The 22,781-nt window shown below is 44.0% G+C and overlaps 2 protein-coding genes across 2 annotated transcripts in view; one reads left to right on the plus strand and one right to left on the minus strand.

Moving 5' to 3' along the window:
• PEPD (peptidase D) overlaps positions 1-11,979 on the plus strand; it is a 217,938-nt gene extending 205,959 nt beyond the window's left edge. Inside the window, exons 13-15 of the mRNA XM_070760680.1 lie at positions 2,270-2,454; positions 3,587-3,778; positions 11,496-11,979. Coding sequence (XP_070616781.1) covers positions 2,270-2,454; positions 3,587-3,778; positions 11,496-11,636 — 518 coding nt within the window. The 3' untranslated portion in view covers positions 11,637-11,979. The remainder of the gene's footprint in view (positions 1-2,269; positions 2,455-3,586; positions 3,779-11,495) is intronic.
• Positions 11,980-15,862: 3,883 nt separating this feature from the next.
• On the minus strand, positions 15,863-18,301 carry CEBPG (CCAAT enhancer binding protein gamma). The gene has a single exon (XM_070760676.1). The coding sequence runs from the start codon at positions 18,208-18,210 to the stop codon at positions 17,758-17,760; it is 453 nt and encodes a 150-aa protein (XP_070616777.1). The 5' UTR covers positions 18,211-18,301; the 3' UTR covers positions 15,863-17,757.
• Positions 18,302-22,781: the final 4,480 nt, after the last annotated feature.

A 22,781-nucleotide genomic window follows, 5' to 3' on the forward strand; every position in this document is an offset into this window, starting at 1 on the left:
TGTTGTCACTGAATTTCTCACTGCGGAGAAAGAAACTGTTGGGAACATTCACAAATGTTTGTGTTCAGTTTATGGAGAATCTGTAGTCGACAGAAGTACGGTTAGTCGCTGGGCACAGAGGGTGAGGCCATCAGAGGTGATTGGCATAGTGCAGAAATGACTTTGTGAGCAGAACAAGGAGTGGTACTGACAGGGCATACACACCCTTGTGTCTTGCTGGAGGAAGGCCCTCTCACTGCCTGAGCTCCCAGTATATTCCTTGTTTAAGTGGGGTGGTGCTTCCCCACCCCTCTCCAGAAGCTGCCTTCTTTACTGAGGGGGACATAAACCAAATTGAAAATGTGCGGGACTTCTGTGGCTGAAAAATTGCCGACCGTTGGTGATTCTGCCAAACCTCAACAAGGAACAGCTAAACCTCTTGGCTCCTGGTCTTGGTTCAGCAACCAGACATGAATTCAGCAATCCACCCTCCACAAAAGACGACGGAGCGAAGTCATTCTGCTGTGGGGCAAAGCCCCTGGGGGTGCAAAGTGAAACCTCAATGTGTCCAAGAGGAAAGAGCAGCGTGCCACAGTTCACCCAGATGTCTGAAATAATAGTCTTATTGGCATTTCTGCGGGGTGTCTTCTTAGGATGTCTTCATACTCTGGATTTTGTCTAAAAATGAACGTGAGTTGCTGGCTGGAAGTGGAAATGATGCTTCTGCTTTGCAAATGCTGCCAAATTATTATTATTATTTAATAAAATAAACTTTTTTTATAAACAGAACATATACATCAAGACAAACAAAACAATAAAAACAAAGAAGTTGGACAATTTGTGAGGTGCTTGTAATACAATTCTGATAGTGCTTCTTTTCTATTATATAAGTCATATTTACATAATATACATCAAATCTTAGCAACGATATTAATCAAGTATATCTTTCTTTTTATTCCCTTTTATATCCGAAGCTCCAACCTTTATTCTCCAAGTTTCCTACCACTTATTGACTCTCTTTTTCTTTTTTCTTTTTCCCATCCAATCATAAAAGTTATCCATGACAATTAATAAATTCTTCCTCATCTCTATTTTTTATTTCCTTAGTTAGACTGTCCATTTCCGCACATAGTGTTATTTTCTCAAGATCTTCCTCCATGGGTATGGTTTCATTTCTTCAATATTGTGCAATCACTATTCACACTGCTGTTGTTATGTGAAGGGTTAAATACAATTGGTCTATGTCAAATTTCACATGGGCTATACCTAACAAAAATAATCCAGGCTTTTTTTCTATATTTCTCTTTAATATATCTTCTAGCCATGATGTCGCCAAATTAGTGGCTCTCCTTCTCCCGTTGATATTAACTTGATATTAGAAGATACTGAGATACGATCCCTGGAGTGTCCTGGAGGCTTCCTCCTGGAACTAGTGAGCAGGGACTCACCTTGGATGGTGCCTCCTGGGAGAGGACATGTCTCACCTCCCATTTTGACACTATTGCAGCTGCAGCTGCGGATGGAAGAAAGTGTTAAAGGTGGACCTTCTAGCTGTCAGGTCTGGAAGCAGAAACATCTTGGGCGTTGGGTCTTCGGAGAGGGGCGGCATACAAATCTAAGTAATAAATAAATAATAAAATAAAATCTTCCATCTGCCACATTTGGTGCTCTGGGAAACTGGGAGAGGGGATTGCACGGAGTTGGGGAGATATGTAGCCATAATAACATTCCTGTGTCCGAGAGTCAAGGCCATGCTCCCCTCCATCTGGAGGGGTGTGACTGGGAGGCATCTCCAGTTGGGGCGGTGCATTGATTTGAGCATGTGATGGATATGTGCAGAGGTGGGCTGCTAAGTGGGACGGTGATGCTTGCTCGTCCCCGTGGCTCTGAGTGCTAGCGGAGTCTAGCGCCCCTACGCGTCAGTGTGTGATTTCGGTCCCTGCCCAGGTGTAGTCGCAGAATTGCGCTGGACTCCACTAGCACAAGACACAACTGTGCTAGGGCTTTAACTAGCCCAGGAGAGAATATTTGCCCACCTCCATCTCTTTTCAGTAACTTTACTTTGAAAGGACAATGTAGGTGTGGTAGAACAATTCAATCCCATCTCCGCAGGATGAGGCATTCGGCCTGGGCCCCTGCCTGCTTTCTCCAGACGGACCCTCTATTGTTGGGTGGAGAATCCTCTCTGGGGGAGAATTCAGACAATGGACCTGCATAATAAGACAATGTCTGTTTAGAAGAACAACAAAATAATAGGACTTCTTTTTTTATCTCTCTCTCTCTCCCTCAGGAGTGGCCTGGCCTGACATGCACCGTCTGGCAGACCGAGTCCATCTGGAAGAGCTTACCAAAATTGGCCTTCTCCGCGGCAACATTGAGGACATGGTGAAGGTCCACCTGGGCGCTGTGTTTATGCCTCACGGGCTGGGACACTTTCTGGGCATTGACGTCCATGACGTAGGCGGCTACCCAGAGGTCAGTTCTGAACCCTCCCCGCTGTGCAGCCGACCCAAAACCGATCTATTACGGAAGCATTTGATGCACTCAGTAGCCGTGTCCTAACAAGTAGCCTTGTGGGGGAGCTGCAGGAAAACCATGAGGCCGCAAGGGGACTTTCACAGACCAGACGGGATCCTGAAACCATTCAGGCTTCATAACCTCTAGGCCAGTGATGGCGAACCTATGGCACGGGTGCCACAGCTGGCATGTGGAGCCGTATCTGCTGGCACGTGAGCCGTTGCCTAGCAGCCGTTGCCTAGGGGGATGGGGGAGGGCATTTTTACCCTCCCCTGGATCCAGGAAAGCCTTTGGAGCCTGTGGAAGGCAAAACACAAGCCTACTGGGCCCACCAGAAGTTGGGAAACAGGCTGTTTCCAGCCTCCAGGGGGCGGGGGTAGCTATTTTCGCCCTCTTCAGGCATTGACTTATGGGTGTGGGCACTCATGCATGGACAATAGTGTGCATGCATGCTCTTTCAGCACCTGAGGCAAAAAAAGTTTGCCATCACTGCTCTAGGCAGTATTGGGTTGTTAGCTGGTACATGCCACACTGCATTCCGGTAGTGAAAATGGAGCTCTGCATGCAACTCTGCATCACCGGCGTGCATGCGCCCCATTGTGCTCTTGCTTCTGTGCATGCACAGGAAGTAAAATCTTGTGAGAGGACGCATGCACGTGAGAGATTTTGGCATTTTCTTTCCTTCTGCACATGCACGGAAGCAAAAAACCCCCACCAAAATCTCATGCACGCACATCCTCTCACAAGATGTTGCTTCCTGCACATGCGCAGAAGCAAGATCTCAATGGGGCACATGCTTGTGCACACTGGTGACGCGGAGCTGCGTATGTATAGTTCCGGAAGCGGCGGTAAGTATGGCTGTAGCATATTTTGGGGGTGGGGGAAGCACAGATCAGCATCCCTCCCAGGAACCTCTGAGCACACAGCATGAAGTCAGAGCAATAGGGAACATGCTGCCCAACCCATTAGTGGCCTTTGTGGTGCCCTTCCCGGTTATTTTCTGCCTGGTGTCAGCGTGGCCTCTTGTGGCTGCAGGGCTGAAAGATGCCACAAGCTTCTCACATAATTTATGTGCCCTTTCCTTTCCCAGGGAGTGGATCGCATTGACCTGCCGGGTCTCCGAAGTTTGAGAACCGCCCGCACCCTTCTCGAAGGCATGGTGCTGACAGTGGAGCCTGGCATCTATTTCATTGACCACGTCTTGGACCAGGCCTTGGCTAATCCGGCGCAGGCCTGTTTCATCAACAATGAAGTGCTGGCACGTTTCCGAAATTTTGGCGGGGTGAGTAACTTTGTCAGGGTGCAAAGGGGGGCTGGCTATTTCAAAACATGGGGCATCAAACTCAAAAATCAAAGGTGCCAGTACCTGACTCAAAAACAGGAACCGGGAGAGGGACCTTGGAGTCCCAGTGGATGATCCCTTGAATTTGAGCCAGCCGTGTGGAGCAGCAGCAGCCAAAAAAAGCTAAGGGGTTGTATAATGCAAAGTATTAGTAGTGCTGTATAAAACCTTAGTAAGGCCACACCTGGAATAGTGCAACCAATTTTGCTCACCATACTACAAAAAAGATGTTCAGACTTTGGAAAAAGTTCAGAGAAGGGCAACTCAGATGGCCTTGAGAGAAAGACTTCTCTTCAAAGAGAGAAGCAACCTGGAATTAAGGAGAAACTGGAAGTTTGGACAATTAACCAGTGGAACAACTTGCCTCCATAAATCATTGTGCTCCAACACTGGAGGTTTTTAAGAAGAGTCTAGTGTTCCACAGATGGCACGCGGAGCCATATCTGCTGGCACATGAGCGGTTGCCCTAGCTCAGCTCCAAAGTGCACGTGTGTGCCAGCCAGCTGATTTTGGAGCTGCAGGAGGGCATTTTTACCCTCCCCCGGCTCCAGGAAGCCTTTAGGGCCTGGGGAGGGCGAAGCATGTGCCTACTGGGCCCACCAGACATTGGGAAACAGGCCATTTCTAGCCTTCAGATGGTCTCCAGGGGGGTGGGGGAAGCTGTTTTTGACCTCCCCAGGCACTGAATTATGGATGTGGGCACTAACGCATGTACAATAGCATGCACGCACGCTCTTTCAGCACCCAAGGAAAAAAAGGTTCACCACCCCTGGTCTAGACAGTCATTTATCTGAGATGGTATAGGTCAGTGATGGTGAACCTATGGCACATATGCCACAGGTGGCACACAGAGCCATATTTGCTGGCACACGAGGCGTTGCCCTAGCTCAGCTCCAACGTGTATGTTGACTGGCTTGCACAGAGGCTCTGGGAGGGTGTTTTTGGCTTCCAGAGAGCCTCCAAGGAGGATGCGGGAGGGTGATTTTACGCTCCCCCAGATCCAGGGAAGCCTTTGGAGCCTGGGAAGAGTGAAACACAAGCCTACTGGGCCCACCAAAAGTTTGAAAACAGGCTGTTTCTGGTCTCCAGAGGGGTAGGGGAAACTGTTTTCAACCTCCCCAGACATTGAATTATGGCTGTGGGCACTCACACATGTGCGAGGAATGGAAAAAAAGGTTCCCCATCACTGGTATAGGTTCTCCTCCTTTAACAGAACCAGCTCATTCATTCTATTCACCTGCAGAATGCCATAAAGATGCACCACAGTCTTGTGGAGAGGGCAGGTTTAGGTGGAATGAGACAAGGAATGGCCCTAAAAATACCCAGAGGGTTTGTGCCCGACTGGAATTTAAATCTGGAACTTGTGAGGGTACAAAGCTTGGCCTCTTTGCGGTTCTAGAAAGTGATTTTAAACGCTCTGCCTTTATGGGACATTTTCTTTTCATCAACCGGTCACCTAAGCCAGTGTTTCCCAACCTTGGCAACTTGAAGAGATCAGGACTTCAACTCCCAGAATTCCCCAGTCAGCATTCGCTGGCTGGGGAATTCCTGGAGTTGAAGTCCAAATATCTTCAAGTTGCCAAGGTTGGGAAACACTGACCTAAGCAACATCAGTGCAATAGGGAAGTAGTTTGCAGCAACTGGACAAGGTGGATGAAGTTTTGGAAACTCCAGGCTTAGAACTCTCTGGTTCTTGTTGCGAAAGCAGCAGCAGCGTCTTCGTGCAACTCCAGGTACTTCTGTCCCCTGCTGGAGGAAAAAAGGAGGAAAGCGCAGGAAGGCAGGCAGGCAGGCATCAGAGCAGCAGCCGGACCCAGAAGGAGGGGACCAGCTGAGAGCAGGATAGCAAAGTGGGTTTTGTTCCCCTCCCTACCTCTCCCCACACGGAGCTCTTGCAGCCGTCTCGGGCAAGTCTCACAGGCTTTGGCAAGTTTGTGGACGAGCCCTTAAGAGTTGAATTCCCCAACACTGTCCAAAAGACGTGTCATCTCCCGCAGGGATCACTGGTCAGACATCTCCATCCGAGTCTCACTGTGTCAAAGGGCGGGATCCGGGTTCTCGGTGGAGGCTTTGCACCAGGACGGGATCCCTCAGTGCTGGTTCTCTGAGTCATTCCGTCTTGGCTTCCCCTCCAGGGCTCAAAAGATGTGTGTGTGTCGGTGTGTGTGTGTGTGTGTGTGTGTGTGTGTGTGTGTGTGCAGAGTATACAGTCTTATCAGGCCAGGTGGGACTTTACCTTCTGCTGCTGAATTCCCTCCACAGGTTGGAGAGGTTATCTCGGCCCTGTGCTCTTCCTTTATCAGTGTGTTTGAGCCAACCAGGATTCTGGGGCTGAACAGTCAGTGTCGCCTGCGGCTGTTTCTCTGTTTCGAGGGGTGCTTGGGGGCTCCAGCAGACTTTGCTGAATCGGCCATCCCAGCGGCCCTTTGCCCCGAGTTGCTTTCCTCCCTTCCTGGCAAGGAGCAAGGGACTCCCTAGAGTAGTGATAGCAAACCTATGGCACAGGTGGCACACAGAGCCATATCTGCCAGCATGTGAGCCGTTGCCCCAGCTCAGCTCCAACATGCATGTGTGTACCAGTCAGCTGGTTTTTGGCTCTCACAGAGACTCTGGGAGGGCGTTTCTGGCTTCCAGAGAGCCTCGGAGGGGATGGGGAGGGCGTTTTTACCCTCCCTGGCTCCAGAGAAGCCTTTGGAGCCTGGGGAGGGTGAAACACAAGCCCGCTGGGCCCACCAGAAGTTGGAAAACAGGCCGTTTCCAGCCTCCAGAGGGCTTTGGGGGTGGGGGAAGCTGTTTTTGCCCTCCCCAGGCATTGAATTATGGGTGTGAGCACTTGCGCATGTGCAATAATGCATGCCCACGCTCTTTTGGCACCTGAGGAAAAAATGATTTGCCATCACTGCCCTAGAGGTTGCCCAAGGAGACAGCTGTCCTGGGGCATCCTCTGCACAGGGGCTCTTCCTTCTGAAGCCCCCCCCCCATGTGTCTGGGGCAGAACTGCCCCAAATACCTGCTTCAAGCAATGGCTGGATAATCGATCTCTCTTTGAATACAAGAAGCAGCAAGCGCCAGATTCCTCCATAGCTGGTTCTCTAAAAGGGAAAAATCAGAATGCTGACAGATTTCTAGTCAGGAACCTTGTAGGTTAAAAAATGGGATCTCAAAAGTTTTCTAGTCCAACCCGTTGACTAATGGAGGGGGTCCTCAGAACATCCCAGACAAATCAGTGGTGGGTTTCAAAAAAAAATATTGTTTTTTACTACTGGTTCTGTGGGTGTGGCTTGGTGGGCGTGGCAGAGGAAAGATACTGCAAAATCTCCCTTCCTGCAAAATCCCCATTTCCTCCCAGATCAGCTGGGACTGGGGAGGCAGAGAATAGATGGGAGCGGGGGCAGTCAGAGGGGGTATTTAACAGTTCTCAAGATGTCTGCTGCCGGTTCTCCAGAACTGGTCAGAACTGCTGAAGCCCACTTCTGAGACAAATGGTTATCCAGGCATTTTTAATATAAACCTACAGTGATAGAGCACCACTTACTCCAGGAAGCAAGTTGCCCCAGTGATTAATTCTTCTCACTGTCAAGAAATTCCTCCTTAGTTGCATGTTAAGAGCCGAGGTGGCGCAGTGGGTAGAGAGCAGTACTGCAGGCCACTAAAGCTAACTGCTAGATCTGCACTTCAGCAGTTCAGATCTCATCATTGGCTCAAGGTTGACTCAGCCTTCCATCCTTCCAAGGTGGGTAAAATGAGGACCTGGATTGTGGGGGCAATAGGCCGGCTCTGTTAAAAAGATGTGCTATTGCTAACGTGTTGTAAGCTGCCCTGAGTCTAAGGAGAAGGGCGGCATTAAAAAATTGAATAAATAAATAAATGCTGGGTCTCCTTCGCCCACTCAGCTTCTTGTCTTGCCATCAAGTGCTGTGGAAAATCAATGCCCTTTTCCATGACAGCCCTTCAAGGATTGGAAGACAGCAAATATTCTATTCCACTCCATTCACCTACCCTAATCCTATCCTATATTATTATGATTATTATGATTATTATGATTATTATGATTATTATGATTATTATGATTATTATGATTATTATGATTATTATGATTATTATGATTATTATGATTATTATTATTTTCTTAAAAGGTTTTACATGGGATCTAAATAGCAATTCAATAGCCCTTAGACTTATATTCCACTTCACAATGCTTTCACAGCCCTCTCTAAGCCGTTTACAGAGTCAACATATTTGCCCCCAACAATCTGGGTCCTCATTTTAGCCACCTCAGTAGGACGGACGGACGAGTCAACCTATTCCAACTTTGGCCCAGGCAGAAGGCCTCTTTTTGTCAATGAAAGGAGAGCAGTTGTGTTTCCTGGATAGTAAAGAGTGAGAACTTGTAGATTTATACTGAGCACCTGTCAGCTGCCTGGTGGACACATTCTGCCAAGCTTATTTAATTCTGGTCCATAATAACACTTAAATTAATCTTAAACAACGGAGATAATTTGACAGTCAGCTTCACTGAGCACTTTAATAAGGACTTGCTTTGTTTGAATAAATGGGTTATTTTGCAAGCAGGACAAATGTTAAACTAGCATTATTTTTAGATCAAAATGTGAAGAGGTCAGAAACAATTACAGGCAGTGTATAGTGGGAATCAGCAAGGTTTGTGTACCTTTGGCTTTGAGGCTTGGATAAAATTGCTTTTATTGCAGCTCAGAGACTCACTAGCACATTTCTGATAAGATAAGGGATAATGACGGAGTCTGCATATTTAACCAGGAGAGATTAACTCTGGGCGCAGAGACTGGGCGCAGAACGGTGTGGCCTTTCCATTCACACCCAATGAGAATAGGAGAGGTTTCCAAAGATCTTAGTAACAGTATCAGCTACAAAGCATCCTGTCTCATGGCTCCTTTTCAAAATGCAAAGGGGTAAAAAGATCGTGACAAGGAGATAATAATGGGAAGGAGAAACGTATTTATGCTGAAGCCCTAAAATTGTCCTAATGCTGGATCTTCATTTGAGGCGGTTGATCCAATTGGAGCTGATCACATTTTATACCACAGGTGTGTGTGTGTGTGTGTGTGTCAAGCTATTCTCCAAGGCACCTGAAGGCCAGATAAGGAATAATGGATGGAAACTGATGGAGAGTTGGGGGGAAAGATCAGAAGCAACGTGAGAAAAGATTATTTGACTGAAAGAGTAGTAGATGCTTGGAACAAACTTCCAGCAGACGTGGTAACTGAATTTAAACATGCCTGGATTAAACATATACCCATCCTAAGATAAAATACAGAAAACATTATAAGTTGTGGGGGCTCCATCACTGGAGGCTTTCAAGAAGAGACTCGACTGCCATCTGTCAGAAAGGGTGCAGGGCTGTGGTGAACCTATGGCATGTATGCCAGAGGGGGCACTTAGAGCCCTCTCAGTGGGCATGGGCACCATCACCAGAAAATTTCCAGGTTCCTTCGCACCCATGCAGCCAGCCGCTCTTTTGCGGATTCTGTCACGTGCCTGTGCACCTGCCAACTGCTCTTTGCACATGTGCGTGAGGGAGCCCAGAAGTGCAGCTAGTGAAGGTGTGCATGATGCGTGACCAGCCGCTCTCGTCTGAGTTCTGTTATGTGGATGCATGAAGAACAGCTGGCCAGTGCACATGTGCGTAATGGAACCTAGAAGTGCGGCTGGCTGCCACACACATGCGCACCGGCCAGCTGTTCTCAATTTCAGTGCTTCGGCGTGTTCCTGTTTCAGCACTCCGTGACAAAAAGGTTAAGTCTCTTATTTGGGGGGGGGGGGGGCTTGGACTGGATACTCTCCAAGTCTCTTCCAACTCTGTGAATCTGTTATGCAGGCAGCATATTTTCAATGTGGAGCCCATAATTTCTGTTGGTTATTTTAAATAGTGATCAACAAGCATGCGATACAATCTCAGAACGGAAGAGGACTTTGTAAAAGAACCGTCTTCTCACTGCTTCCTTTGAGCTGGGTGGGAATTCTGTCAATGTCAATGTGCCCAGAGAGGGGCTGCTAAGGTGGGACTGTGACGTGTGCTGTGAGAACTAGTGGAGTCCAGCACAATTCTGCTACTGCATCTGGGCAGGGAGCGAAATTGCGCGCGGACATGAGCCTCACATGAGGCTATGCGAGACATTTGCTCAAGTGAATTTGGCTCCATTTTAGCAACCTTTCCTGCCACAGTTGTTAAGTGAATCCCTGCAGTTGTGAAGTTGGTAACACGGTTGTTAACTGAATCTGGTTCTATTTGATTTTGGTTGTCAGAAGGTGGCGAAAGACGAAAGGTGATTGACATGACACCTATCCCCCCCTTTCCAAGACCCTGCAACCCACCATAAATGTCAGTTGCCAAGGGCCTCAATTTTGATCACATAATCGTGGAAATGCTGCAGTGGTTGTAAGAGTGAAAAATGGTGATAAGTCACTTTTTTCAGTGCTGGCGTAACTTTGAATGTTCATGAAGTGTTGTAAGTTGAAGAGTACTTGTACTGGTGGCGAAGAACTTGTCTCCCCCCCACCCTACTTACCTCTAAAGGGAAGGGTATTTTTAGAGAAGATGGAATGGGCATGGAAGGGAGGGAATGGGAATAGAATCCTGAAGGTCATCTAGTCCACCCTCCTGATCAAGCAGGAGGATCTCTACCATTTCAAATAAGCAACTGTCCAGTCTCTTCTTAAAAACTTCCAGTGACCAAGTGATTTCTGGGGGCCAGCTGTTCCATTGGCTATGATATGAAGATGAAACATTAACAACAGAATTATTTTGAGCGTGGTAAACAGTTGCCTAGTCTTAAGTGCCATATTTTCAGAGTATAAGACGCACCTTTTTCCTCCCTAAAAGAGACTGAAAATTCAGCTGTGTCATATACTCTGAAAGCAGGTTTTTTGGGAAGATTTTCCCCCCAGCCCTAACCAGGTGCTAACGATCTTCCCAGCTACTATCTTGCAAGATCTTTCATTGTTACTCCCGGGGAAGAATGTTTTCCAACCCCTAAGTCTTTGCAGGGTTTCTTCATTGCCCTAACTTGCTCTAAATGTTTCTTTGGACCCCTAACCAGGTTCTAACAATGTTCCCAGTTCTTACTGGCTTGCAAGATCTTTCATTGTTATTCTTTGCAAAGAACGTTTTCCAAGTTCCAAGTCTTTGCAGTTTTTTTCCAATTTTCTACTTGCTCTGAATGTTTCTTTCCAGCCCTAACCAGGTTCTAACAATGTTCCCAGCTCTTACTGGCTTGCAAGATCTTTCATTGTTACTCTTTGCGAAGAATGTTTTCCCAGCTCCAAGTCTTTGCAGGGTTTTTTTTACATTGCTCTACTTGCTCTGAATGTTTCTTTCCAGCCCTAAGCAGGTTCTAACAATGTTCCCAGCTCTTACTGGCTTGCAAGTTCTTTCATTGTTACTCTTTCCAAATAAGTTTTTTTTAAAAGCCCTACCCATGGGATAATATAATGCGCTGAAGCTGACCAGACTAAAGATGCTAGCCAAATGAAAATCTGGTAAGATTCTTTTCCCTATTTTCCTCCCCCAAAACGAAGGTGCATCTTATACTCCGAAAAATGCGGTAAGCCAGGTTAAAACAGAGCCACGTCAATTTTGTTCCATCACTACCCCGATCAGGTGTGTCTTGTCTTTTCCCAGGTACGGATCGAGGACGACATTGTGGTGACAGCCAGTGGAATGGAACTGCTGACTTGTGTCCCTCGTACGGTTGAGGAAATCGAGGCATTCCTCTCAGAGTCTCAGGGCAGCCCAAAATCTTTTGCTTCGGCCTCTGGCTAGGTGCTCACTTCCCCCCTTGCAGTTTGCGGGCTCCTTGCAGCCTGCCCAGCACCTCAAGAAAAACCCGCTTGTAAAGGAAAGAAGCCTTCCAAATCAAACTCCTTTCCCCCCCCCCCCATGAGATAAGGTACAGGGGGGAAAAAGTGAGGGTACCAATGACCAAATCTGATTATGCTTGACTCAATTTGCCCCGAGTGATCCGGTGTAGCTGCTGCTAAGCAAATACAAGAATCAGTGCAACCGAATCTTCTTCTTAATAGCCAAGAACACAAGTTCTGCCAATGAAATGAATGAATAAAAAAGTGTTGGAAGAAATGAATGAATAAAAAAGTGTTGGAAGATTGCTTTGGCCTTCTGTATCTTTTTCCAAGATCCTCTTTTCAACATTCAGGTTTTGAAAGCTTTGACTCTCAGTCCGTCGCCTTAAAGGCGAGGGGTCTGATCTGCTCTGCTCCCCCATTTCCCCACCACCCTAGGTCACCTTTAGCCCAGGAGAAAGCAACTCGCCACTCAGTTTCCAGCCAAGGATTGCCCTCATCCTGCTCATCAGAGTGGCTTAGTGACTATGTTGGGTTGTTCTTAACCCTGCTGCTCTATTCAAAACCACTGTACACTTGTACTGTTTACGGGTCTGTGTGACTCGCACTGAAAATTCTTTATTTTAAGTCCTTATATTTGGTCAATTTGAAAACTTCTTTCCCTTGGAAACTAGGTTGAACATTTCTGCGCACAATGAAATGAAAATTGAAATAAAAAAATAATGCTTATTGGTTTATTTTGCTCATAAAAGCCCCCCCCCCCTTATTGTGAATTTTTTTTTCAATTTATAGATAGTTTTGCCTGCAAACAACGTACAATATTACTAAATTTGGTGTGGAATTACTAGTTTGAACATTTCTGAACATAATATGAAAATTGAACTGAAAAAAATGATGCTTATTTGTTTATTTTACTCATAAAAGGGCCGCCCCCCCGTTTTTTCAAGCATGTCACTTTATAAATTTTTCTAGGCCCCTAATTCCAAATATTTCCAATAACCTTGGCATTGGGTTACCAGTTTAAACATTTCTGAACATAATGAAATGAAAATTGAACTGAAAACATTGATGCTTTTGTTTATTTTGCACATAAAAGTCCCCCTCGCTGTGTTCGATTATTTCAATTTATATAAAAATTATGCTGTTAATTTCAAAATTACATACTTGTTTTTAGTAAACTGGATTTCTTTCATAAAATTAGTGGTCTGGCTATCATGGGCTTGCTTTTCAAAAGAATATTCCCAATATTTCTATATAAAAAGTGGAAAAAAATGGCACACAGCAATGCCGGGGGGGGGGGCCTTTTGTGAGCAAAATAAACAAATAAGCATAATTTTTTCCAGTTCATTTCTATTTTTCTTATGATCAGGAATGTTCAATTTAGTATATCAAAACTTTTTGGGGGAAATTCCTTAGAGATTTGTAGCCTAAAAAAATATAAACTGACACGAAATGCTCAAAAAAGGGGGGGGGCTTTTTGATCAAAATAAAAATATAAGCATCAATTTTTTTCAGTTCAATTTTCATATCATTATGTTCAGAAATGTTCAAACTAGTTTCCCAGTGAAAAATGTTTTCAAAAAGACCAAAATTAAGTACGTAAAAAATCTTTTTGGTCCGGGTCATATACGACCAGAAACAAGACTCATTGTGAGTATTTTTTGCCCAGAAAAAAGTTAGCCCCCACACCCCCACCAATATTTTTATGATGATCAACAATGTTAAATTGAGTAAATCAATGCCTAAGATATTAAAAATATTTTGGATTTGGAGCCTAAAAAAAATTAATGTGAAAATGGTTGCAAGCAGCCGGGGGGGGGGGGGGGGAGAGTTATTTCTGATTTTAAAAAACCAAAAAGCATAATTTTTTTCAGTTCATTTATATTTTTCTTATGATCAGAAATGTTAACTAGTAACCCCACACCAAATTTAGTAAAATTGTACACATTTTGCAGGCTAAGCTATCTATAAATTGAAAAGAAATTCACAAAAAAGGGGGTGGGTGGGCTTTTATGAACAAAATAAACTAATAAGCATTATTTTTTTATTTCAATTTTCAGTTCATTGTGTGCAGAAATGTTCAATCTAGTTTCCAAGGGAAAGGAGTTTTCAAATTGACCAAATATAAGCACTTAAAATAAAGAATTTTCGGTGCGAATCACACAGACTCGTAAATAGTACAAGTGTGACTTTTTTTGCCCAGCAAAAACTAAGCCCCCCCCCCCATTCCCCCCAAAAAATTATCATAGAGAGAACCCCTGAAATGATGAAAAGTCATGAAATTTCAAGTTTCAGAAATGCAGGGAAAATTTTTTACAGGTTCTCAAATTTCGATTTCGTGTTGCACAGACTCAAACAGAACAGCAGGGTTAAGCAAGGGTCCCCAAACTTGGCCGTGTTAAGACTTGTGGACTTGTGTTAAAGCCTTAAAGTTAAGAGTTGAAGATTTGTGGACGTCAATTCCCAGAATTTTCCAGCCAGCTCTGGAAGTTGACGTCCACAAATCTTAAAGTTGCCAAGTTTGAAGACCTCTGTTCTTCAGCGTGTGACTCCCAACATTTATTTCCTTGAGAAAAGACCTCCCGATTTCACATTCTGCCCAACTGTCCTTGGCAATGGAGAAACAAAATTCACGTTCGTTTTGTCTTGAATAGTATGGTAGTCCTTGACTTGTGACCAGATTTCCAGTTATAGACCTAAGATGTGGCACCTTTTGTGACTGGAGTTGTTTAAATTAATCTCTGTGGCTGGGTTTTTTTAAGGGGGCTGGAAACTGGCAAAAAATATCGCCAATTGTAGTCACATGGCCACAGGATGCTGCAAGTGGATGCAAAGGTGAACCGGTTACCAAGTGTCCAAAATGTGGCCACCTGACTGCAGGGCTGGTGGGTCACCTGACATTTTACAATGGTCAGAAGTGCTTTATGGGCCATAAGGTGCCCATTCTGGTCTCATCATAATGTTGACCTATTGTTAATGGGCTGTCTGTCGTAAGTCAAGGGTTTCCTGTAAAGTTTTACTTCAAAACAGTATGGCACTGCCTTATGTACATACTTTAACATAATTTCTTTTTGTTATACCTTTTAAATGATAAACCTGCAAACAAAAATCTGAAGAATAGTCCTTTAAAAAGCAGAGAAATCACAAAGTATGGAATCTGTAAAATTAGAAAATTATACAAGAGGAATAAATCACAAGCACCTTGAGTATGTACAAGACTTTCAAAAATATTTACAGAGGAGGAAAATAAAATGCCAAGGTATTAAAATACTAATTAAAAGAAGCAAAATGTGAGTCTGCTGCTCTGTGTTGTAAAAGATGGATAGATGCAAATAGCTTTTTAGCTTCTGATGTAGTCGTAGATAAATGTTTATTAAGGATAAATTTTAAAAGTGATGCTAAGAATTCAATAAGAATGGTTAATATGAAAAACCAAGTACACAAATAAATACATTTAAAGTTGAATGAAAGTCAAAATTGGAAGAAGGGGAGCAAACAAGCTTTAACAAACAAGCTCATTTAAAAGTTGGGATTCCCCAAATTAATGATTTTTTCTCCTAGCATGAAAGAAATAGTTACTCCACCACAATATGAAGCTTCAAGTAAAATGTAAAATCCAAGTAAAATAAAAGTATGTTGCAAGTGCTTTAAAAAAAGCAATTTGAAAAAGTATTTGAAAACTTGATGTTTGGCTTTTAAGGAAATTACGGATATGAATTGGAAAATAATTTCTTAAATGCATTTTACATTCTTAAATGTCATATTTACTCTACAAATGCATAAATGATTTATATAGTAAGAAATTTTATATATAAAGGATGTTTATTGGATGAGAGGCTTCTGTAGGTTTTTAAAACTCTTCTGCATGCAATGCTTCTTGCATAGTGTACTCAGCTATATTTTTATCTCTCTCCAGGGGAGTGTTTCCCAACCTTGCAACTTGAAGATATCTGGACTTCAACTCCCAGAATTCCCCAGCCAGCATTTGCTGGCTGGGAAATTCTGGGAGTTGAAGTCCAAATATCTTCAAGTTGCCAAGGTTGGGAAACACTGCTCCAGGGTAATCTTCTCACCCCAGCCCCAGTCTCCTTCCTAGTCTCTCCAAATTCAGTATTATTGGAACTGCAGCCTGAAACAATTAGGCTTCAAATTCAAATTATTACAGCTTTACAGAAATATAGGTCAGCATGTTATTCAAGGTTTTTTATTAATATTTTCTACCACAATCGAGTTTTTCTGAATACATGTACAAACACAGTAACTTCGAAAAAGGGGAGGTATAAAAGTCATTTTCACTAGTCCAGTCATATGCAAACATACTATGGAGAGATTGTGAAAGAAAATAAATTAATGTTTCATGAACTTCCCTGCTCTGTTAAATGTGTTTTCTTCTACTCAAATTAAAAAATATATATACTACCAGCATTTGAAGCATCAAAAAGCCTCATGTTTGTGGCCATAAGATTGCCACAAAGCAAAAGATGGATTTTATGGACTCTTGTTGGAAAGGTGATCGCATATTTTTGGTTCACTGTGGAATTAAATTTGATCCTGGGTAATAGTTAAGGTCTTGATTACTTAACCCCCCACTTCTCAGACAAGGAATTTCTTCTGGTCAGGAATCTTCCTCGAGTCTCAAAAGAAAAGCAAGTCTCCTATGGACGGTTACAGGAGTGAAGATCTTGCTGAAGATGGGAGAAGGGCATGATATGTTCTTCTCTTGTGGCATTTATACATTTATTCATTTCATTTATTAAATTTATGCCACTCATTTATCAAGAACAAGTCTAGGTATCTCATTACATGGATTGTTAGGGTCATGTATGCCTTTGTGGGAACTCTGCCCCAGTAGCGTGTTCAAAAAACGACAGCTTAAAGCTACGTGAACCCATCCAGGAATGAAGTGGCAGCCTTGCACCTGTATGCAGGCCCCAATGTCCATCCACACTCTGGGCCAGGGGACTCAAACCTTGGCAACTTGAAGACTTCTGGACTTCAACTCCCAGGACTCTGAAGTCCACAAATCTTAAAGTTGCCAAGGCTGGAGACCCGTGCTCTCTAGGCAACTCATTTAGGGGTTGCTGGAAAGCGGCCGCAGCTGGGAAAATCCTGCCTCCTCCGTCCTACCCCCACCCCCAAAAAATTCCTGTGTGGACATTGCAGATGTTTGCAGCTAGTCCCTCCCGTTACTCAATTCCATTTGGCCACAGGGATGACGGTGGAAGAAGCTCCCACTTGGAACAGGGCCATTTTCAAGCCACAGAGAAGGTGGGGCTTGGAGAAGACCCCAGCCCTTGTGTGTTAGCCAGCTGTCCTGCTTTTCCCTCAACTGAACAATTTGTTAGGTACCACTACTGAGCAAACCTCAACTACAGGAGCTGTACACAGCAGGTATTGGGGCTACATATTTGAAAATCCCAACCTATCTTACAAAATAAGCCATGCACTACCAAAATAAGTGAAAAAGGGAAGTTTTAAAGCTTATTTAATCAACTCTTTAGCTGATTATCAGTATACGGATACTGTTACCCTGCTGGAAAAAAAGCTGTCAACCAAACAAATAATTTAAGGCTTTCAACCATTTCATAAAGATCATTTGGTGAAGTATGTAAATTTGCACATGAATATCTGAGGATTCTTTTAATTTCTTTGATGCACACTTGCCTCACGGAAATCATTTTGAAAGAGGCACCTCTTCCTGGGCAAGATAAACTGGAGATTGAGGAGAATGTCTGTAAATTCTTACGTTAACAACAATTTATTATTTTGAAAAAAAGTATTGCCCAATCATCATGCCCAGAAAAGATTAAAATAATTTAATAAGTGACACAGTCCTAATTTTAATGACAATAATGAGGATGTTTCCCTATTCCTTTCATTTATCAAAAAAAAAAACCAACAAGAAAATACATTAACACTTAATTTAAAACAAATACTTAACACAAATGTTCAATTTCCTGGCATCGGACAGAGGGATAGGTCTACTGAAAAATGATGTCGAAAATGAGAGATGATATGAAATTTAGAGCAGATTCGTCTCCATTCTATTCTCCACCTGGCCAAGGGAAGTCCATCCAGTTTATCTATTGTCCCGATGCATCCGATTGTGCTGCAGAGTTTTCTGTGCCCATAGGCTGCGCACTGTCTGTGAAGTTGTGAGCGTGCTCAAGAAACAAATCTTTCAGTACACTCAGCTCCTTCGTCAGGAGCTTGATTTTGGCCTCCAAGCGTTCATTTTCCTCTTTCAGCTGGTTCACCCTCTGGAGGGTATCCTGGGCTTTCTGCTTGCTTTTCAAGCGGCTCTTTTTCACCGCCATGTTATTACGTTCCCTGCGCTGGCGGTATTCATCACTGTTCCTGTCGACAAGGGAATTCTTTTTGCCCTGCTTGCTGGGAGGTGTCGCTTTGCCCCCACCTCCAGGACTAACGGGCACCAGCTGAGGCACTTGTTGCAACCCACTGCTCTGCGCTTGGGTATAGATGACACTTACTCCATTGGTTTCTGCAGCTGTGTTCTGTTGTGATGTCTTGCTCATTTGGACAAGCTCTCCTGCAGACCCAGTGCGAGCTATAAGAAAAGATATATTCCGCAATTTCAGGGTATTCCTGGAATGGCTTTCCACAGGCTGTCATGCGGAATCTAGAAAGAAAAAGAGTTTTGCTTTGATTTTCTTTCAAAATGTGTAAGGCAACATCCCCTCAATATAGTTTTCCATCAACATCTACAGTGGACGCCTGCCCTGACAAATGTCATAGGTGTTGCTTTCTGCTTTTATATTATATACAGTAACATGTTTGGATTGTAATTCATTCACAGTTGTACCAACCGTACCTGGAATGACGTGTTGCCAGATATTAGATGGACATTTTGCCCAATGATGGCCTAGCATTAATTCATTATGTTATGATACATGGTGAAACCAGCATTAGCTTAACTGTGACTTGATCGTAGGTTGCATACAGTGATGGGCTACCAAAATTTTTACTACTACACTGTGGGCGTGGCTTATGCATTTTGTTTCAACATCTTTCAGTGCAAATTGGGTGCTCTGGGGTGGAGCTCCAAATTTTGCTACCAGAATTGCGTTCCTGACCGTTCCCGTAGGAGCCCATCACTGGTTGCATACCAGCATAAGATGAATACAAACATCCATTCTAATACAAAATTATTGCTGCTCCTGCTAGGCTAGCATCTTAAGTAGGTCTGTGGGTGGGCACATGATCTTGTGCCTTTTTTAATATTGAAATTCTCTGTCACGTCCCCATTTACAATCACCTTCGCCGTTTGTCTCCCAAAAATAAGACAGGGTCTTATTATATTTTGACCCCTGAAATATGGCCTTGGCCTTGTTATCAGGAGGGGAGCTTATTATTTTGGGGGTGCAGTAGGAGCCCATTGTGAGACTGGATGTCCTATCGCCGCCGCCTCCCCTCCCTGTTCTTGGCGCCGGCCGAGCGGATGGCCCACGGCCACTGCCTTGTGGAGGAGGACCTTGCAAGACTTTTTGTGCTGTTGCACACCCAAACTGCAGGACTGCCATTCATGGCTGTGCCGGTGTGTCGAAGCTTGCGGTAGTATTGCTGTTCGTGTATGCAACAGCACAACAAGCTTTGCAGAATCCTCGACAAAGCAGTGGTGATGGCCTGATGAGTCTCACAGAGACTTATTTCTAGCAGGTGGGATGCGCTGGGCTGCAGGTTCCTACCTGACACTTGTAGCTCCATCGCATTCCTCAGCATGATGTCCATGGAAGCCCATTGTGAAAGAAAACTTCCCACAAGTTTGAGAAGTGAACTCACAAAAAGTTTTCTTTACAATGGGCTTCCTTCCCTGGACACAATGTCAAGGAACACGATGGAGCTACAAATGTCACGTAGGACGCACATCTTGTGGCGGGATGCAATTTGGGGGTAGCAGGTGCAGCAGGGTCGGGTGGAGGGGCTGCGAGATGTGCGTCTAAGCGGCTGTGGCTTCTGTGGCAGCAGGCATGGCAGTGGCATTTCCAAAAGCAGCCTGGGAAAACCTAAAAGCCTGGGCAACTTGTCCCTTGCGCTCTCTTTCTCTCTCTCCCACCGCAAAAAGAGCGGTTCCCAGCAGAAAGAGAGAGAGGCAGAGGGAGCGCACAAGCGAGAGGTAGTTCTACCAACTCCCTCTGCCGTGGGGTTGCGCACGACACGCGGGACTGACTCGCCTCCTCTTGGGTTCCAGTGGAATGAGTGCTACACTGCAACAGTGATAAAGCAGGAGTCCAGGAATGCCATTCTTAGACCTCATCTATCTCCCATAGGCCTATGCCTTTTGGAATTTATTTTTAAAATATTATTCAGTCCAAAGTCCCAATATTTTTATTACACTCAAACCAAAAAAGACCATATTCCCCTCACCCAATGGGCAAATTTCAAACATATTAAGAGCTGTTAACCACCTATAATTGAATCCCATAAACTGGATATTTAGCAACAGAGCTTAAGGTTTTACTTTTCTGAAGTGAACAAATCAGTATGGAGTGCAATGTTCTTCTATGAATGCACATATTTTGGCCTCCAGTTGCAAGCATATTCAAAAACCATATGCAAAGTATTTTTTCTGCATTCCATCTTAATTTGCTTAAATTATTTCAATGGTATTATATTTTGACAGCTATACAGTTATACAGTGAATATGATTTTCCTATTGAAAACTGCAACTTTATTAACTCTCAAATGTAACTGCTCTGATTACAAGTGGTCATGTTAGCCGCTTAATCTCATTGCTGCTCCCCTCTTAGGCAACCTCTCTGCAACACACCGGGGTGGTTTCAGCCATCACAAAGGGATCCCTGGTGGATGAACGTCTGGCTCCCAATTTCACAACCTTTTCTTGGCAAAGGTGCTGACTGTCTAACCTCTGCTCTATTTTAAAGATCTTCACCGAATTCTTTCCAGCTGAATGTGAAGGAGGAATTTTTTTTGGGGGGGGGGAGTGGGGAGGAGCAAGAACAAGGCTATTTGGCAGCCTAAAATTTGGCATCCAATATGGCTCCAGTACTATGTCACTAACAGGTAAGAGATGCTGTTTAACGTCAAGCTGTCTAAGAATTGATTCCTTTCAAAGGAATTAAACAGACTGTGATGCCATGTTTAAGGACTTGGGGGAGGGGGGATGAAACACACATATCTCCATATACTGGCTTTTTAAGCATGGAATAGTCTGTATTCCACGGTTGTGGGAAAACAGTGTTATATTTATTTAAGTAAGTTTATATAACTACCCACTGCTGGTGCTAAGTAGCATTCAGTTTAAATAAAGCCTTAAAAACCATTACAGAAACAAATGCAAACAAAACCACAGGAAAGTGCATGTAAGTTTTTGCATATAATATAATGATTTTGCCAGCTCTCTATTTCAGCCTATATTAAGTCTGCTAACAAGTCTAAGTTTTAAGAGATTTCCAGAAAATCAATAATCAGGGCCACATAGCTCACCTGAGCAGATGGGATAGGCAGATGAAATTGGAGAGAGGGGGTCCTTCAAGTAATTCGGCCTGAAGCCCCACTAAGTAGGACTTTAAAGGTCAAATACAGAGGGAGGACACTGGCAATTAATGCATCTCATGAAGCAAAGGTATAAATGGGCAGATCTGAAGTCGCGAATCTAAGAAGAGCCCCAGATTGAGCACATGGCCTATTGGGGGCAGAGCAAGCCCCATCCAGCACCAAAGATGATAAACTACAAAATCTGGAAGCCTACAAAAGCCCAAACGACTCCATATTGCCAGGATTCTGCTGAAGCAAGCTGTTTCCCCATCCAGACTCCCACAGGCTCCAAACAACAGCAGCCCTGCTTAGTTCATGTGGGACAAAGATGCACAACCGGGTATCAGCAGCATTATGCCACAGGCGCCTCTGCATGGCCGTGCGTGATTTCCCTCCCTGCCCAGGTGCAGGAGCAGAATTGCGCTGGACTCTGTGAGCACTCAGAGCCACAGGGCCGAGCACACATCCCCGTTCCACCTTAGCAGCCCACCTCAGGCCAGGGGGTGGTTTTGTGTGCGCAAATGGAGCTACGCATGCTAACCCGCTGCTTGTGCCACTGGATTGGCGGTCGGGGACCCCTGCCCTAGACCACCCTGGACCAATGGCTATCCAATCTCTTCTTGAGAACCTCCAGTGTCGGAGCCCCACCCCTTCTGGAAACTATTCTACTGATTATTCTTTAAAAAAAAAAAATTAAGTTTTATTATTAAAAATGAAACATGTACATTATTCTTGCTGCCAGAAATTTTTTCCTTTAATTCTAGACTGGATGCTCCCATCCCTTTAGCTGTGGTTCCATTGAGGACTACGCATTGAATGAAGTTAGTCAAACATTTGCAAATTCATCTGGTGGTGATGCTGTCTATCCCACAATCATTTTTCAGAAGAGCTAAACTTAATTTCATGCAAATCATATATAGCATGGTTATTATGCTGAAATAAAGTGCTCTGTCATCCTACCCCATCATAAAAACCGTTGACAGAATGCAGACACAGCTTCTTTTCACTCTACTAATTTGTTTTATCTTTATATTAGTCTAACGATAAGCAATTTTGTACACTAGTTAATATACCTCTTGCCTCGATCATGACATTTCCTATACAAATGCTTGTAATGTATTTTTAAACACAGTAGGTTAACGTATATAAACTCGCATCCTAAATCTTAAGAAAGTCCAAGTAAACTTTCTGTGGTACTCATAGCCTACCATTCAGTCACCTCTTTGCTCTTTGTTTTCTCTAAAATATTCAATATTTTAAAATATTAAATACAGCTTGCTTAAAAAGTTCTTTTTTAGAATTACAGTACTTCATATAACTTTTACAGTTTGCATAGCTAGACCTGCATTTCTTTATCTTAAGGTTTTATTCAGACTTCCCCCCTAAAACTATGCATTTCAGTAGTCAGCTTGGTAGGTTGCTTTTTTTGTATTAACAATAGAAATGGAGTTGGTATGCAAATTTGGTGATACCCTTAGTCAGAGGTCTTCAAACCTGGCAACTTTAAGACTCACGCTATCCTGGCTGGAGAATTCTGGGAGTTGAAGTCCACAAGTCTTAAAGTTGCCAAGTTTGGGGACCCCTGCCCTCA

The sequence above is a fragment of the Erythrolamprus reginae genome, chromosome 9 (assembly GCF_031021105.1).
Source record: "Erythrolamprus reginae isolate rEryReg1 chromosome 9, rEryReg1.hap1, whole genome shotgun sequence".
NCBI lineage: Eukaryota > Metazoa > Chordata > Lepidosauria > Squamata > Dipsadidae > Erythrolamprus > Erythrolamprus reginae.